The following is a 14,858-nucleotide window of genomic DNA, read 5'->3' as shown; positions in this document are numbered from 1 at the left end:
GTAGGCCTCGTAGCGCTGCCGTCAGGCGAGTGGGGCGCCGGCCTGAAGGCAGGGGTCCGGGGGCGGACGCTCCCGTGTCGCCGCCCACGTGCGTGGGGGCCCCTCTCACCCGAGGGCGAACCGTCCGGCGCTAGGACCGTCTCACCCCGTCGGCGCCCGGCACGGAGGCCGAACCCGCCCCGAGGCCGCGCCCCTCTCTCTGGTTATTGGCTTCCGGGTCCCGGCGCGCGGCCCCGATTGGTGGAGGCGGCCGTCAGCCTGCCCCGCCCCGCCCCGACCGGGCCTTAATTTTGGGTTCGGGGCGCGGCGGCCGCCTGCGCGCTCCGCGGGGCGGACTTGGGCGGCGGCGCGGGGAGAGCGGGGCGCCTGCCGCGCGCCCGACCGCCCGGCCGGAGTCCGGGGCGCGGCCATGGGCCCGGGGCCCCCAGCGGCCGGAGCGGGGGCGCCCCCGCGGCCACTGTCCCTGGCCGCTCGGCTGAGCTACGCCGTGGGCCACTTCCTCAACGACCTGTGCGCGTCCATGTGGTTCACCTACCTGCTGCTTTACCTGCATTCGGTGCGCGCTTACAGCTCCCGCGGCGCGGGCCTGCTGCTGCTGCTCGGCCAGGTGGCCGACGGGCTGTGTACGCCCCTCGTGGGCTACGAGGCCGACCGCGCCGCCGGCCGCTGCGCCCGCTGCGGCCCTCGGAAGGCTTGGCACCTGGTCGGTAAGTCTCGGCTGAGCCTCCTCCGTCTGACTGCCCGCCGGCTCGAGCCTCCCCCGTCGGACTGCCTGCCCCCGGGGCCCGAGCCTCCCTCCTGTGCCCGCCTGCCCTAGGCCTGAGCCTCCTGCGTCCAGTACTTACCCCCGTCCATGAGCCTCCCCCATCTGTCTGCTTAGCTGCCCTGTACTCCTTCTGTCTGCCATCTGACCGCTCATGTGACCCTCCGGTGTCACTTCCCTTTGTCTTTCTCTCTGACCCCCGTGGGCACCCTGAACCCTCTGCCTGCCTAGTGCCACCTCTGTCGCTCTGCCTGGTCTGGCTTCTCTATTTGTCTGTCTGGGTGACCACCCAGGACAACTCGGTGTGAGCGGGGGGTCAGGCTGCCTAGACCCCCCCCCCCCCCCTGTCAGTCTGTCCGTTTCTCCGGTGCACCTCTGCCCCATCGTCTGCCCCGGCTCGGGCAGCCTGGTGCTTGGGAGGTTGGAGGGTGCTGTCCCCGAGCCACGACTTGGGGGCAGGTGAGACCAGGGAGTCAGGGGTCTGTGTCTGTCTGGCTGAGGGGACTGGGGTCTGCGGGGCCAACAGGTGGGGCTCTGGGGGAGCTGTCAGAACACCTGTGTTGGTGAGGGGGTGGAGGCAGGTGCCCCCGGAGCTGGGGTGTCCCGCCCCCTGCACACCCTTGATAAGGCCGGCCTCCCAGCATCCTTTCTGTGCCCTCGTGGACCCTGGGCCTTGAGATTAGCCCCCACCGCTTTCTCTGCCCACCTCCCCCTGGCACGGGTGCCTCCCGGCACTTGGGGCCCGCCGGGCATTTCGGGAGGCAGGCACAGGAATCCTGCCCTGCGAATTCTGGGCGGCAGCTTTCTAGAAGCTAGGAGGGGCCGGCTGATGTCTCCTTGCCCTTGGGAACAGTGACCGAGGAGGCAGTGACTTGCCCTGGGCCCTCGTGAGTGCTGTTTTTGCCAGGTGCAGCAGAGCTCCAAGCGGCCGGAGGTCGGGATTCTCGGGCGCCGAGGACACCCAGGCTGCCCTGGGGTCACTTTAGACTGTAGCGGCCTGGGAGGGGAGCAGGGAGACATGGGAGACTCAGACTGGTGCTCCCCTCTGAAAAGCGGACGGGAAAGGTGCTCCTCTTTGGGCCGGGGCGGGGATTGCTTGCAGAGTCTGAGAGCCCGGCCTCAAACGCAGTTCTGTTCAGGTCAACTCCTTGACGTGCAAACGCGAGAGTTCCTAGGCCTGACAGGTGACAGATACGTGGGTGTGGGGGTCTTCTCCCTGGGCCGACGGGGGAGCCACCCTGGGGGGCCGGAACCAGCCGTGGGAAGGGGTCCCCGGGAGCGCACGCTGTTAGCAGCCTGATTCTGCGCCCCTTTCATAGGTGGGAGGCCTGGGGTTCAGTGAGGCTCCCGCCAGACCCCAGAGGAAGGATCGGCATCCCCTCCCCCCTGCAAAGGTTAGGCACCTTTATAAATAAAGAGCCGGCTTTGTGTTTATGTACAGCCGGCCTGGGGGCTACGCACCCCTACCAGGCACCACGGCCTCCACCTGCACCCCTTCCCCTTGTCCGCCGCAGGGTGAGTGTGTGGGGAGACCCAGGAGGATCTGAGAGGAAGCCGAGGCAGCCCCTCTTGAGGCCTGATAAGGGGACCTGAGTGAAAGTCACCTTGGCAACCCTCCCCACTTCTCTTTTTTTTTTTTTTTTTTTGCCGCTGAGCCTGTGGCCGGTGCTGATGGATTCACTTTTTCCCTTAACAAGCTCTCTGGGCTTCCCCCAGCCGCGAGAGGATACAGCCAGACAGGGGGTGATTCTCCGTGGGGTCCACGCTGGGGCGTGTGGGTGGACTAGGCTTCATAAGGGAGAAGCAGAGCTTTGAAGGAAGGGACGTTAGCCTTGGGGGTTTGAAGGATGGATAGGAGTGCGTGTGCGTGTGCATTCCGGCCGGTTGAGACAGCTGTGCAAATGTGACCTACCGCAGTTTTAAAGCTCGCGAGGCAGGTTTTGCACGTTGATCTTTTTTATCTTTTATTTTTTAATGTTTCTTTTTGAGAGCGAGTGAGACAGAGCACAAGTTGGGGGCGGGGGGCAGAGAGAGAGGGAGACACGGAATCCGAAGCAGGCTCCAGGCTCCGAGCTGTCAGCCCAGAGCCCGACGTGGGACTCGAACCCACGAACCGTGAGATCATGAGCTGAGCTGAGCCGAAGTCGGACACTCAACCCACTGAGCCACCCGGGTGCCCCTTGCATGTTAACTCATGCTGACTTTGAGAGGCAGATATTTTTGTTATCTCCACTTTCTGGAAACCGAGGCCCCAAGTCCCTTGCCCAAGGTCCCCCAGCCAGGCAGCCTCGTCCAGACAATGGTTAACCTGGCCTGGCCGGCTCCAGGGCGGGTTCTGGCCAGGGCAGCGCATTCTTCTGACCAGAGTGTACAGTTTGTGCCTGGGCCTTGCGGGGGCCTCCGGGGCCCCAGCGCCCCCAGGAATCGGATCGGGATGCCCCGCCCACGCGCCAGTTCCAGAGAAATAGCAAGGAAAGGTGGTTTTGGTTTCATTTCCCCATCCCGGGACTGCGGACGTGGGCCCCGCGTCGGGGCGTGAGGCCCAGAGCCTCCGGGAGGAGGGAAGGCCAGCTGCTGGGCCCAGCGGGGAGGTGGGGGAGACGGCCCTGAGCTGGAGGGAAGGAGCAGCTCGGGGGCGGGCAGCAGACTGGGTTCTCGGCTCTGCGGCTCACACAACGGACCTGCGTCCTCGGCTGGAAAATGGGGATGGTGGTAACACCCACCTCTTCAGGCTGTAAATTGGTGGCATTATTAATATTATCACTTAGTCACTCAGAAAGTCTGTACCGGGCTCCGTGCTGGTGGGCCAGGGCCACACAAATGACTCAGAGAGACCTGTCGTCTGCCCTCCCAGAGCCTGGTCTGGCGGGGGAGGCAGGCAGGAAATAAGCAAAGACAGAAACATCCGTGTGTGTGCTAAGGCACATGAGAAGGAAGCCGTGTCCAGACGGGCTGCGTCGGGGCGGGGATGGGACGGCCGGTGACTGGGTCGGCCAGGGAGAGCTTTTCTGAGGAGGTGGCGTTTGAGTTGAGTTCTGAGGGACGAAAAGGACTCAGCCTTGCTGGGACGGTGTGAGGGAATAGCATTCCACGCAGCAGCACAACCTGTGCAAAGGCCCTGGGGTAGCTTGGAGCCTGGCGTGCGGGGGCAGGGAGGAGGCCCGTTGTGGCTGGGGCAGAGGGGGCAGGGCCGGTCCCACAGGGCCTGTTGGCTGCCCTTGAGGACTTGGGCTTGTTCTGAGGTATCGGCTTTTTTCCAGGAAGAGGCCAGGCCTCCTCCTGAGCTGATGGGGACACTGGGGCTCAGGGAGGGCAGGGTTCAGCGTAGCCTCACCTGGCGTCCCCTGGCCTTCTGACGGCTGGTAGCCCCGTGGGCCGCCTTGGTAGGAGCTGGGGGAGGAAAAGGCCCTACTGGGCGAGGCAGGAGGGGGAAGTTGGGGGCATAAATGGCGTGTCTGGTGGGCAGTGGCACCCTTTCAACCTGCCGACCCGCGGCTCCTCTCATTCCCTCCGCACCCCTCCCCCCCCAGCCCCCGCCCTGTCACCCTGGGGAGCCCGAGGCTGGCGTGGGGAGGCCTCGTCCTTGTCCTTTCCTAACACTTGGCTGGAGGTCCTGGCCCTGCCCTTGTACTCGCTATAGCACGTGACCTCACGTGCCTCAGTTTCCCCATTAGACACCGGGGGCGCATCACCTGAACTGGCAGGTAGAGGCCTGGCTCCGCTGTCCTCTTGGGCCGCATGAGCTTGGGTCCCTCTGCCTCGGCTTCCCCGTTTGTCCCGGGAACCCTTAACCTGCTGACTCCGACCCCACTGTATGACTTTGCAGGGCCTTTTCCGGGCCTGGCTTGTCCCCGCCTGGTCGCGCCCCGGGGAGCCGGGGGCTGGTGGGAAGGCCCTGTGGGGTGACCGCCCCGCTCTCCGTTCGCCCACAGGCACCGTCTGTGTCCTGCTGTCCTTCCCCTTCATCTTCAGCCCGTGCCTGGGCTGCGGGGCAGGTACCCCGGAGTGGGCCGCCCTCCTCTACTACGGGCCCTTCATCGTGATTTTCCAGTTCGGCTGGGCCGCTACGCAGATCGCCCACCTCAGTCTCATCCCGGAGCTCGTCACCAACGACCACGAGAAGGTGGAGCTCACGGCCCTCAGGTACGTGGGGCACCGGCGAGGCCCGGAGACTGGGGCGCCGTCCGTGTTTGGGCTCCGCTTGGCCGTGTGGCTCCGGGACCGTCAGTCCCGGCTGACCCGTCCGTACGATGGCGTATCCCTCCGCCGTTGCGGCCGCAGAGTTAGCAGCTTAAAACGGCACCAGGTAGCATCTCCTGGTTGCTGTGGGTGTGGAGCCTGGCTCTGCTCCGCGGTCTGTCTGGAGGCCCCCGTGGAGGTGGTGGCTAGGCCTGGGGTCTCACCTGAGGCTTGGGTTTTCCTAAGGATCTCCTGATTAGGCTTGGCTCACCCGGGATAATCTCCATTAATTATACCCGTAGGATCCCTTTACCTTTGTCGCTTTCACCTAAACAGCGGGAGTGATCTCGCTTATCCACGGTCCCCTTCTCGAGGGGAGGGATTGGGACGCGACCAGGGTGTGGGAAGATCGAGGGCCATCTTAGACTCCAGCTTGCCCACATGGATACAGCTGGCGCCGGGCTTGTCTGTTGGCTGGTTTGAGGCACTGAAGGAGGTTCTCCTGGATATGGTAATGGGAGCATTTATGCAGTGCTTGCTGTGTGCAGCACAGTTCTAGGCCCTTTGTGTGGATTATCTTTAGCCATCGTGGCAAGGCCAGGCTTGGTGCGGAACCCGCCCCTACGGGCCACTGTGCAGCGGGACAAGGGTACGGGAGATGATCAAGTGCCAGGCAGAAGGGCTAGCACGGGTGGTGGCGGCCCCTGTGGCCGGAGCTGGGGGGAGGACTGGCTCACGGGAGGCGCCCTGAGCGTGCACTCCTCTGGCATCTTCAGTGGGGCCTTGCCTTCTCCACCTCGGTCCGCTTGGCCCCAGCGCTGCCCAGCCCGGCCTCTGACTTCCACATCATGGCGCGGAGCCGTGGGCGCCAATGACGGGGGTTGCCCCGGGCCCGAGGGCCCCAGCTGGCGGGCCAGGCAGGGCTGAGACTGAGCTCGGGGGCCACCTTCCACCTGCCAATGCTTTACCACCAGCCTTGTGGCCAATTCACTCTGATCTCTGGGGGTGTTGTGCTCACTTTCAGAAAGGGAAACTGAGTCCTGGTGTGCGATCCAGAGGCTCTGCCCCCAAGCCCCGGAGGGACACTGTTCTAGGGCTGCGAGCAGGAGCAGGCCTGGATGCTTCTAGACCATGGAGCCCTGGCCCTGTCAAAAGTCCAGGAGCTGGGAACCAAGAATCCCCACATCCTGGCTTCTGAGCATCTCCAGCGCATAGGCGTGTGGGCCGTGCCCTGCTTCCCCGAGTCTCGGTGCCCGGACGGCTCGGGTCGTCGTGGTGGACTCGTGGGTCATTGTAAATCCTCGGATAACGCGTAGCCAGGGCTTTCCTGGGGCCACCCGACGTTTAGTGGCTGAGATCACCCAGCAGCCAGAGATTCCCCGGACGCCAGCGGTGGCTCTGGCAGCGCGGGCCCCCGGGGGAAGCGGCAGCCGCGCCGAAGCCTCGCCTGCCTCTCCCGCCAGGTACGCCTTCACCGTGGTGGCCAACATCACCGTGTACGGGGCCGCCTGGCTGCTGCTCCGCCTGCAGGGCTCCGCGCACACGGACGTGGCCCGGGACGTCCGCGACCAGCTGGGCGTCCAAGACGTGCGGGTGTTCCAGGTGAGCTGGGCCCCGGGCGGGACACACCCCGGGGCCCCGGACCCCGGGGCTTGGGCTCCGGCCGACCCCTGACCTGCCTGGCCTCCAGAACCTGTCCCTGCTGGTGGTCGGAGTGGGCGCCATCTTCTCGCTGCTGTTCCACGTGGGCACGAGGGAAGGGCGCCGGCCGCGGGCGGAGGAGCCCGACGAGCACAGCCCGCTGCTGGCCCCGCCCACCGCCCAGCCCCTGCTGCTCTGGAAACACTGGCTGCGGGAGCCCGCCTTCTATCAGGTGTGCTGAGGGGGTGGGGGCGTTGGGGACACAGTGGGGCTGGACCTGAGGCCCCTACTCGGGGGGGGGGGGGGGGGGTGTCACTTCATCATCCTGTACCCCCAGGCAGACGTTCTTTGTCCCTAGCGGCCCCCCTCCCTGCAGGCGGCTCCCGTAGGCCCCGTGTCCCCTGCCGATGGGGGCAGGGCGCGCCGTCGGAGCCCGGCCTTCTCTGCCCGCAGGTGGGCCTGCTGTACATGAGCACGAGGCTCATCGTGAACCTGTCCCAGACGTACATAGCCATGTACCTCACCTACTCGCTCAACCTGCCCAAGGTGAGCTGGGCGGCGCGGGCTGGCGCGGAGCGGGGAGGACGGGCCCGTCTGTGACAGGCATGCATGCGCTCTGCCCCGACAGAAGTTCATCGCCACCATCCCGCTGGTGATGTACGTCAGCGGATTCTGCTCGTCCTTCCTCATGAAGCCGGTCAACAAGTGCATCGGGAGGAACGTAAGTGGGCGGGCGGGGGGGGGGGGGGGGGTGGGGTGGCGGGAAGGAGCCCACAGCGGAGAGCTGGGTGGGGGGGGCGGCGGCTCCGGACCGCGGCACCCACACCGTGGAAGCCCCGTGTCGGGGAGGTCTAGAGTCCCGGCCTCCGAGGGACTCCGGGCTCCAGGGTGCTAGAACTTGGGGCTGCCAGGGGCAGCAGCCAGCCGTGGCATGGAGCCCTTGAACTCTGGCCAGCGTGACTAAGGAACTGGACATTTCACTCTGTTTAACTTTAATGGACTCGGGCATGGCCGTGGCCCCGCAGTGCGGGCTCTGTGGTGCTGCAGACCCCAGGCCTCCGAGTCTTGTGGGGTCTGAGCCAGGGGCCCCGTAGGGATGGCTCCCCTCGCCCCTCCAGGGTGCGGCCGGGCCCGGAGGTACGGCACACGGAAGGGCAGAGGGGGCAGGTGCCGCCCGGCGAGGGCGAGGCGGGCCTGACCTGGGCCTGCTCCTCCACAGCTGACCTACTTCGCGGGCCTCCTGGTGATCCTGGCCTTCGCCGCCTGGGCAGCGCTGGCAGACAGGCTTGGCGTGGCCGTGTACGTAGCTGCCGTGCTGCTGGGCACGGGCTGTGCCACGATCCTCGTCACCTCGCTGGCCATGACGGCCGACCTCATCGGCCCCCACACGGTAAGGCTGATGGTGCGGACCGGGTGGGGGGTCGGGGGACCGGGGCCGGGCTGTGACCTGCCTGCCCGTGTCCCCCAGCACAGCGGAGCCTTTGTGTATGGTGCCATGAGCTTCTCGGATAAGGTGGCCAACGGGCTGGCGGTCATGGCCATCCAGAGCCTGCATCCCTGCTCGTGAGTGCTGCTCACTTCCTCGCTTAGTAAGACGTGCCGAGTGCGTGCCGGGTGCCAGGCACTGCCCGGGGTCTGGGGACTCAGCCTGGGCCCGAGGGGGCATGCTGGCGGGTTCTCACAGGGGGGACGCCCGGCTGTTCCTTACCTCCGGCACTTGGCTTACTTAGGAAGCAAACGCGGGGTCTGCTGTGTGCCGAGGACACAACATTCGGATGTACCAGGGCCGTGGGCAGGGCTGAGGCAAAGCCAGAGTCTTGTTCACACCCTGAGAACCTGTAAGGTTCCAGACCCCGGTGGTCCTAGAGCACTGAGGCTGAGCCTTGTGTAAGTCTGGGCTCTGGGACCAAGGGCGGTCTGTTCCCGTCCTCATGGACCTGGGGGCAACGCCAGCCACTTTAATAAGCACATAGCTGCGTGATCCAGACCAATGCGAGGTGTGTAGGAAACCCCACTTGTGCAAGCCTGACTGGGGCAAGAGGTCAGGGTGGGCTTCCTTGAGGAGAGGACACTGGACCTGAGACTCGGTGGCTGTCAGGGAGTCCCAGGTAAACGGGGAGGAACAGCAAAGAGGAGGCCTGTGTGGCTGGAGCAGAGGAAATGAGGGTGACAGGAGGAGGAGGGGGGCAGGGAGGGGGCAGTGCAGGTGTGCAGGGCCTTGGGGGCCGAGGCAGGTGGGAGCCCTCTGGTGGCTGCTGTTGGCACAACCGGGAGCAGGGGACTGTGGCAGCCCAGCCGGGTGAGGGGGCGCTGGGGTGCTGAGGGTGGCTCTCCGGTTCCGGCTACCCGACGGCTGAGCGGGAGGCCCAGGCTGACGGGTCCTGACGAATGTCAGCTCACCTGCTTCTGCCCCACCCCTAGCTTGGAGCTCTGCTGCCGGGCCTGCGTAGGCTTCTACCACTGGGTGATGGTGGCTGTGACTGGTGGCGTGGGCGTGGCCGCCACCCTCTGTCTGTGCAGTCTCCTGATCTGGCCCATCCGCCTGCGGAGCTGTGAGTTGGGGCCGCACCCCACCCTTGACCATGGGCGGCAGGGCTGGGCCCCCGGCAGGCTCCGGCCTCACTGACTACCCTCATCCCTTTCTCTTGCAGGGGACCCCGGAGCCTAACCCTGACACCGTCCCTCCACGGTCGCGGTCCTGTGCACATGAACTCTACAGGCCATGCCCAGCTCCCATCCCTGCCCCCCATCCTCACCCGGCTGTGAGGGTGGCAGGTGAGGGCAGGCGGTCAGCAGCCCAGACTCTGAGTTTGGCCCTCTGGGATCCAGGGGAGCGCCCAGCTCACCCGTCACCCCAGGCTCGGTCGGGGTTTCCTAGGTTCTGCCGGGTCCCTGGACGAACGGTGTCGTCACTGGGCCTGATGGAAGCCTCAGGCTTGGGGGGGGGGACCCAGTCCCACAACCCTGTGCCCAAGGCCACGACTGGCTATGAATAAAAAGCCACCCAGGGGTGAGGACTGTGGCCTCAGCTGTCTGCCCGGGGCCCAGAGTGGGGAGGGGGCAGCCGGTGCCTCCAGGGTCCATCTGCCTTCGTCCCAGAGGTCTCGGTTAGTAGCTCCCTTTATCTGGCCGCCTGGCCACCCAGGACCCTCCCAGGCCCCAGAAGTGGAGAGATGCACAGGGTCGGGGGGGTGGGGTGGTGTCAGAGGCACAGGGGTCCCTGCAGGGGCGGTGCTGGCAGCGTGACCTTTATTGGCAGACGGGCAGGTGGGCGGGCGGGGGCCGCTGGTTGGCGGAGGGACGGTAAGGCTCCAGGCTCCACCGCCGGTAGCTCTGGGTGGCGTAGCACGGCCGCCGCGGCACAGACAGGTACGGCACGTGGTCCGACCGCCACGGTGGCTCCACCCGGTATTGGTGCCTGTTGACCACTGTAGGGACCGGGACCCAGGTCACCTCCTGTCCCCCCGCTTTCTGGCCCTGGGCAGTCTCCACTTCGGTCCAGGGGCCTCGCTCCCCCAGATTTCTGGGCCCCCGGTCCTCACCGTACTCCTTGCCCCGGATGAGTCTGTCCCTCCACAGCGTGCTCCCCCACCGTGTGCCGGGGTTCCCATACTGGGCAGGGAGGACAGGGTCGTACCAGGCGGTCTCCCGGAGGTGCTGGGTACAGGCTGCGGGGGTGGGGAGAGGAGGTCATCTCTGGCCTTGCCCTCCCCTGGGGGGCCGGCCCGGTGGCGGGGCAAGACCGGGCTGAGCACTCACCCGAGGGCATGCTTCGCTCCCGGCAGCTGTGACATCTGTGCCAGTGGCCGTGGGCCTCCCGGTAGGGGCTGTCCGGGGCCCGCGGGAACGTGTACCAGGCCTCACGGGGTTCTGAGGTGGTTAGGCCGGTGGACCACAGCTGGCCAGCTGCGTCGCGCCCCAGGGGCGTGTACTTCCAGCGTGTGGCCTGCTTGATGGCCGGTGTCCAGCGAGGCCCCTCCAGGGACAGGCAGTCATCGCTGAGGGGGTTAAGGGCAGGGAGGAGGAGGCTGAGCCTGTGGCCCTCCCTGCCCTCCCCCCGGGCCTCAGCTGGCTCTGGAATGGGCCTTTTTACCCCCTGCCATAAGTTGCCAGCATCGAGGGCGCAAGGGCCTGGACACCCCCCCCCCCACCCAGGCCTGGCAGAGCAGGAGGCCGACCCTTCGTGGCCCCCTCCTCTCTAGCCTCCGTGCACCCTCACTAAACTTTTTACTTTTTCGGCTTTCCTTTCTCCCTGGGGACGCAGGGGGCGGGGACAAGGGGAGCACCTGTTCCCGGCGGCCTCTGGGGCCAGAGCCTGTCCTGGGCTGGGCATTAGGACGGCTTCCCTGAGGAGGCCGCAGCACCAAGCTCCAGGTGGATATACAAAGGCCCTGGGGGAGCACGGGACGGTGTAGGAAACAGAGGTCATGGTACAGAGAAGACAGCCTCAGCGTGGTACCATTAAAAGCAGAAAAAAAACCTCCAAAGCTGCCGAAGCCGCACACACTTGCTGGAGCAGAAACCTCGACAGCCGCTCCTTCCCGCACACGACGGGCAGGGGCTCTGAGCCGCTCAGCTGCCCCGAGGCAGTGCCCGCAGGGCTGCTGGCAACAGGCTTTTTCACCAGCGCCTGCAGGCACAGATCTGGTCCCAGAAAACCAGAAGCCCACATGTCTCCTGAAGGGGGGCGGGGATTAGCCTGGTAGGTGCCGGCACATCTGTCTCAGGAAATGGACAGACAGGTCTGCCGCTCGCTCAAGGGGAAGTTCAAGACCACCTTGCGTACCCCACACTGCAAGATGCACGTGATTTGTAGAAGAATATCGTGAAAACGGTCCCAGTCCTCAACGGGGGCTCCCAATTCCATACCCACCTGGAATCTCAGAACGGAACCCTATTAAGAGGCGGGGTTTCAGTAGACACAGCTGGGAAGCTGGGAAGCGGGAGGCTAGGCTGGCCCTGGTGTCCCGCCTGGTGTCCTTGGAAGGAGGGGTTTGGACACGGAGAAGGCCACGTGAAGACGGGGCAGAGGTCAGGGTGACGCATCCTCGAGGGGTGCCAACAACTGCCACGAAGACACGAGAAGCCAGGGGGCGTGACAAGAGAGTCTCCCTCAGGCCCTGAAGGAACCAGCCCTGCTGACCCCTTGGGGTCGGACATCTGGCTTCCAGAACCGGGGGAGGGCAAATCTGAGCCCCCAGCCCGGGCTCTCGGAGCAGCGGCAGCAAACTGGGGTTTGCTTGCTATGCGTGTGCGGTGCCCACGCGAGCCTCTGACCTGCGGTTTCCACAGGCGCCCCGCTCTGGCCGTGGGCAGGGGGGAGGAGGGGGCCAGGAGGCAGGAGGAGAGAGCAACACCAGCGTGCCTTCGCTCAAAAATCAGACGACATTCAAGAGAAGCCACACCAGATCCCGTCTGGCCCGAAACCCAGAGGTGGGGTCTGCGGGCAAGGCGCGCACTCACCTGTACAGAGGTGCTGGGAATGCCACTTCCAGGGTCCCCTGGGGGACGTAGGGCCGGGCAGCCTCGGGCCGCTGCCACGCCAGGGTCTGCATGTCTGCCTCTGGGTCCCCAGGGGCTCACGCCTGGAAGGCCTGTGGGGCCATTGTTGACAGCGACAAAGGCCCTCGGTGTCCCGGCAACGGTACTGGCCAGCGCTGGCCTCCATCCAGACAGCCACCACCCGCCCCCGCCCCCGCCCCGGGGGAGGACCAGGCGAAAGGCAGGCGTGTGCCTCGGGTGGTGGCCCTAAAACCGGGGCTCCCACCTCCTCTCTGGGCCCCCTGAGAACACCCTCACGTGGGGCTCTCCGGGCTGTGCCCTCAGCTGCACCTCTCCAGAAGCTCCGTCCGGGCCCCCCCCATTCCCAGCCCTCCCTCCTCACCCCCCACCCTGTCCCTCTTCTGCTTCTGACCCACCACTTGGAGCGAGACCCTCACACGTGCGTGCATGGCTCAGTTCACAGTCCTCAGTGGCACGACAGACACAGACCGTGTCCCCCGCGCACACGCACGTCCCTCAGCCAGGGCGCCCACACCCGCCGCCCGGCGGAAGGACCCTGAACACACGACGCTCAGGGAGGGAACCAGACACAGAGGCCACACAGGGTGTGATTCCATTTATGTGAAACGTCCAGAACAGGCTCATCCACAGACAGGAAGGGGGTTGGTGGGGGCCGGGCGCCGGGGAGGGGGCAGGGAGTGACAGCTGATGGGGACGGGTCGTCTTCTGGGGTGGTGGAATGTTCCGGAACTAGACACGGTAGCAGCACCACCTCGCGAACGTACTAAACATCACCGACATACGCTCCAAGATACACCACATAACAGACACGTGAACTCCAAGGGCCCCCGAGGCCCCACCTGCCCTGCCCCACCCGCTCCCCACCCTCCCCTCACAGGCTCTGCTCCAGAGCCTGTGCGGGGACTGTCCTCTCCGCCCTGGTGCCCCCTGCTCTCTGGGCCCTTGATCAAACACCAGGCTCCACTGGGCCTCGGTTCGAAGGTGACGTTTTCTAGGGCCTCCTGCCACCTGTCACACTGAGAGCCACGCGGGCTTCTCCCTGTCCCGTCCCACTCCTGCCACAGCGGAGGCCCACGAAGGCAGGTTGCTGTGGTCCGGTCTCTCTCGTCCCCACAGCCCCAGGCGGGGCTCCTCACCTAGAGGGAGGGGCCGGGGTGCGTGCCCGCTGTGGGCACCTGCTCACGGCAGGGGGCTCACCCTTCTGAGACCCCTGGGGCCCCCTGACCTGCCAGGTCCTGCCCCCACTCTGGCCGGGGCTGGCCTTCCTCCCCAGCCCCAAGACCTCCTGCTGCCCTCCAGCACTTCCAGATCTCTCTCTTCCACGGTCCCCGTGGAGTCCTCAGCTCCCCCTCCGGCTGCCCCTCACTCGCTGCCCCTGCCTGCACCTCATCCACCGTCCACCGCCACCACCACACCCCTTCCCTTTTCTCACAAAAGCTACACCCGAAAGTCAACCAACAAATCTCACCCGCACCCCTCCTCCCCGCCCCCCAGCACTCCGTGTGACAGGTTGGGCCAGTGATGGCACCCACTGGCCTGTTTCCCCACCGGCCAGATAGAGGTGACAGAAGCACCTGCCCCACCCACAAGCTGCCATGTGGCCCCGTGCCCCTAGTCCCACGGCCCCCGTCTCCTCTGGCCCCGTCCTCCTTCTCCCAGATGGCAGCCAGGAGTGGGTGCCTCTCCCCTACAGCAGGGCCGTGCCCTGGCTGGGCCACGAGGGCTGGCTACACCCACGTCCTCTGCCCCAGGGGACCACGAAGCCAGGGTCACGGGCACCTCTCTCAGCCTGCCCGCGAGACTCCTCCACAGCCAGCTCGCCCAGGGCGAGTCGCCTGTGCCCGTTTGTGACACTTAGGCTGGCCTGCGGCCCCGGGCACGTGCAGACCCTCCCAGCTGGGGACCAGAGAGACGGAGAGCCAGCCCCAGCAGTGCGTAAACCCACAACCGGTTTAATGACAACGATGCTGCGTTTGACAAGAAACAAGGCTCGCTCCGCTCCCAGTGCCCGTCCCCGCACTCGAGGCCCGAGCGGTGCACTGGGCACCTCCCTGTCCCAGCTCCCAGGCGGCACAGCCACACGAGCACAGCTGGTTCCCGGGCTCCCGCAGGGCACAAGGCGACAGACGGCGCGACAGAGCTGGGTTGTCTTCTTAAAAAAAAACACTCAAAAATAAGAACTCGACCAATCAAAACACACATCTATGTACACTGTCCCCGGCCCGGCCCCGCAGGGAGGCGGCCCCCCTCCCCGCCCAGTCCAGGCGGGCTCAGCTGGTCGGGAGCCGGGAGCCGTCCCCACTGTAGTGGCTGAGCCACTGCTCCTCCCCACCACCCCTCAACTTTCCTGGGACCCGTCTACACAAACACAAAACCAAATCTAAACAAAAGCCACGAGTACGTATATACACATGCACACACGGCTGACAGAAGGGAGCGCAAGGCCACCGGGACGCGGAGGGGATCTGCGTGGCCCTGCCCCGGCTGCCGGCCCCCAGCCTAGCCCAGGCCCGCTCCGCCCGCTCCACTGTGCCAGTACACCCCCCCCTCCACCGACCCGAGGAGGGACAGGGGCCTGCTGTTCAGGTCCTGGGCCACACCCAGGCCCTCTTTCCTCCCTCGGCAGGAGGGGACGGGCCCAGGTGCAGCTGGGGACAGAGCAGAGGACATGAGGGGAGGGCCGCCTCCCCCAGCCGCCCCACAGCCAATGGAACAGAGGGTCGGGACCCCACGGGGCGACGTGGGCGTGCGG

General features: G+C 66.0%; 2 protein-coding genes across 4 annotated transcripts; one reads left to right on the top strand and one right to left on the bottom strand.

The window, feature by feature from the left end:
• Positions 1-289: 289 nt before the first annotated feature.
• On the top strand, positions 290-9,600 carry MFSD12 (major facilitator superfamily domain containing 12). 3 transcript variants are annotated; one of them, XM_045491455.1, is made up of 10 exons: positions 292-707; positions 4,696-4,906; positions 6,406-6,544; positions 6,633-6,815; positions 7,037-7,129; positions 7,212-7,304; positions 7,803-7,973; positions 8,052-8,146; positions 9,005-9,135; positions 9,235-9,600. In XM_045491455.1, exons 1-10 carry the CDS (start codon positions 410-412, stop codon positions 9,249-9,251), a joined length of 1,431 nt encoding a protein of 476 aa, XP_045347411.1. In that variant the 5' UTR covers positions 292-409; the 3' UTR covers positions 9,252-9,600. The 3 variants fall into 3 exon arrangements, with proteins under 3 accessions (XP_045347413.1, XP_045347411.1, XP_045347412.1); XM_045491456.1 differs by lacking the exon at positions 292-707 and adding an exon at positions 2,940-3,240; XM_045491457.1 differs by lacking the exon at positions 9,005-9,135 and having other exon boundaries at positions 290-707.
• Positions 9,601-9,685: 85 nt separating this feature from the next.
• On the bottom strand, positions 9,686-14,824 carry CA2H19orf71 (chromosome A2 C19orf71 homolog). The gene is made up of 4 exons (XM_045491459.1): positions 12,047-14,824; positions 10,343-10,581; positions 10,126-10,251; positions 9,686-10,011 (listed from the first exon to the last, which is right to left on the bottom strand). The coding sequence occupies exons 1-4, from the start codon at positions 12,136-12,138 to the stop codon at positions 9,833-9,835; spliced, it is 636 nt and encodes a 211-aa protein (XP_045347415.1). The 5' UTR covers positions 12,139-14,824; the 3' UTR covers positions 9,686-9,832.
• Between the last annotated feature and the right edge of the window lie 34 nt (positions 14,825-14,858).

Source organism: Leopardus geoffroyi, chromosome A2, assembly GCF_018350155.1.
Source record: "Leopardus geoffroyi isolate Oge1 chromosome A2, O.geoffroyi_Oge1_pat1.0, whole genome shotgun sequence".
NCBI classification, from domain to species: Eukaryota; Metazoa; Chordata; class Mammalia; order Carnivora; family Felidae; genus Leopardus; species Leopardus geoffroyi.
The sequence above is the reverse complement of the archived record's forward strand: the minus strand, read 5'-3'. Positions and strand labels throughout refer to the sequence as shown.

What these genes read in the sequence shown, in the direction of transcription:
- MFSD12 (XM_045491455.1), top strand. Translation starts at nt 410, where the DNA reads ATGGGCCCGGGGCCCCCAGCGGCCGGAGCGGGGGCGCCCCCGCGGCCA. An exon ending in AAGACGTGCGGGTGTTCCAG is followed by an intron (nt 6,545 to 6,632) that starts GTGAGCTGGGCC and finishes CCTGGCCTCCAG; the next exon opens with AACCTGTCCCTGCTGGTGGT. An exon ending in ACCTCATCGGCCCCCACACG is followed by an intron (nt 7,974 to 8,051) that starts GTAAGGCTGATG and finishes CGTGTCCCCCAG; the next exon opens with CACAGCGGAGCCTTTGTGTA.
- CA2H19orf71 (XM_045491459.1), bottom strand. Translation starts at nt 12,138, where the DNA reads ATGCAGACCCTGGCGTGGCAGCGGCCCGAGGCTGCCCGGCCCTACGTC. An exon ending in TTCCCAGCACCTCTGTACAG is followed by an intron (nt 10,582 to 12,046) that starts GTGAGTGCGCGC and finishes TAACCCCCTCAG; the next exon opens with CGATGACTGCCTGTCCCTGG. An exon ending in CATCCGGGGCAAGGAGTACG is followed by an intron (nt 10,012 to 10,125) that starts GTGAGGACCGGG and finishes CGGTCCCTACAG; the next exon opens with TGGTCAACAGGCACCAATAC.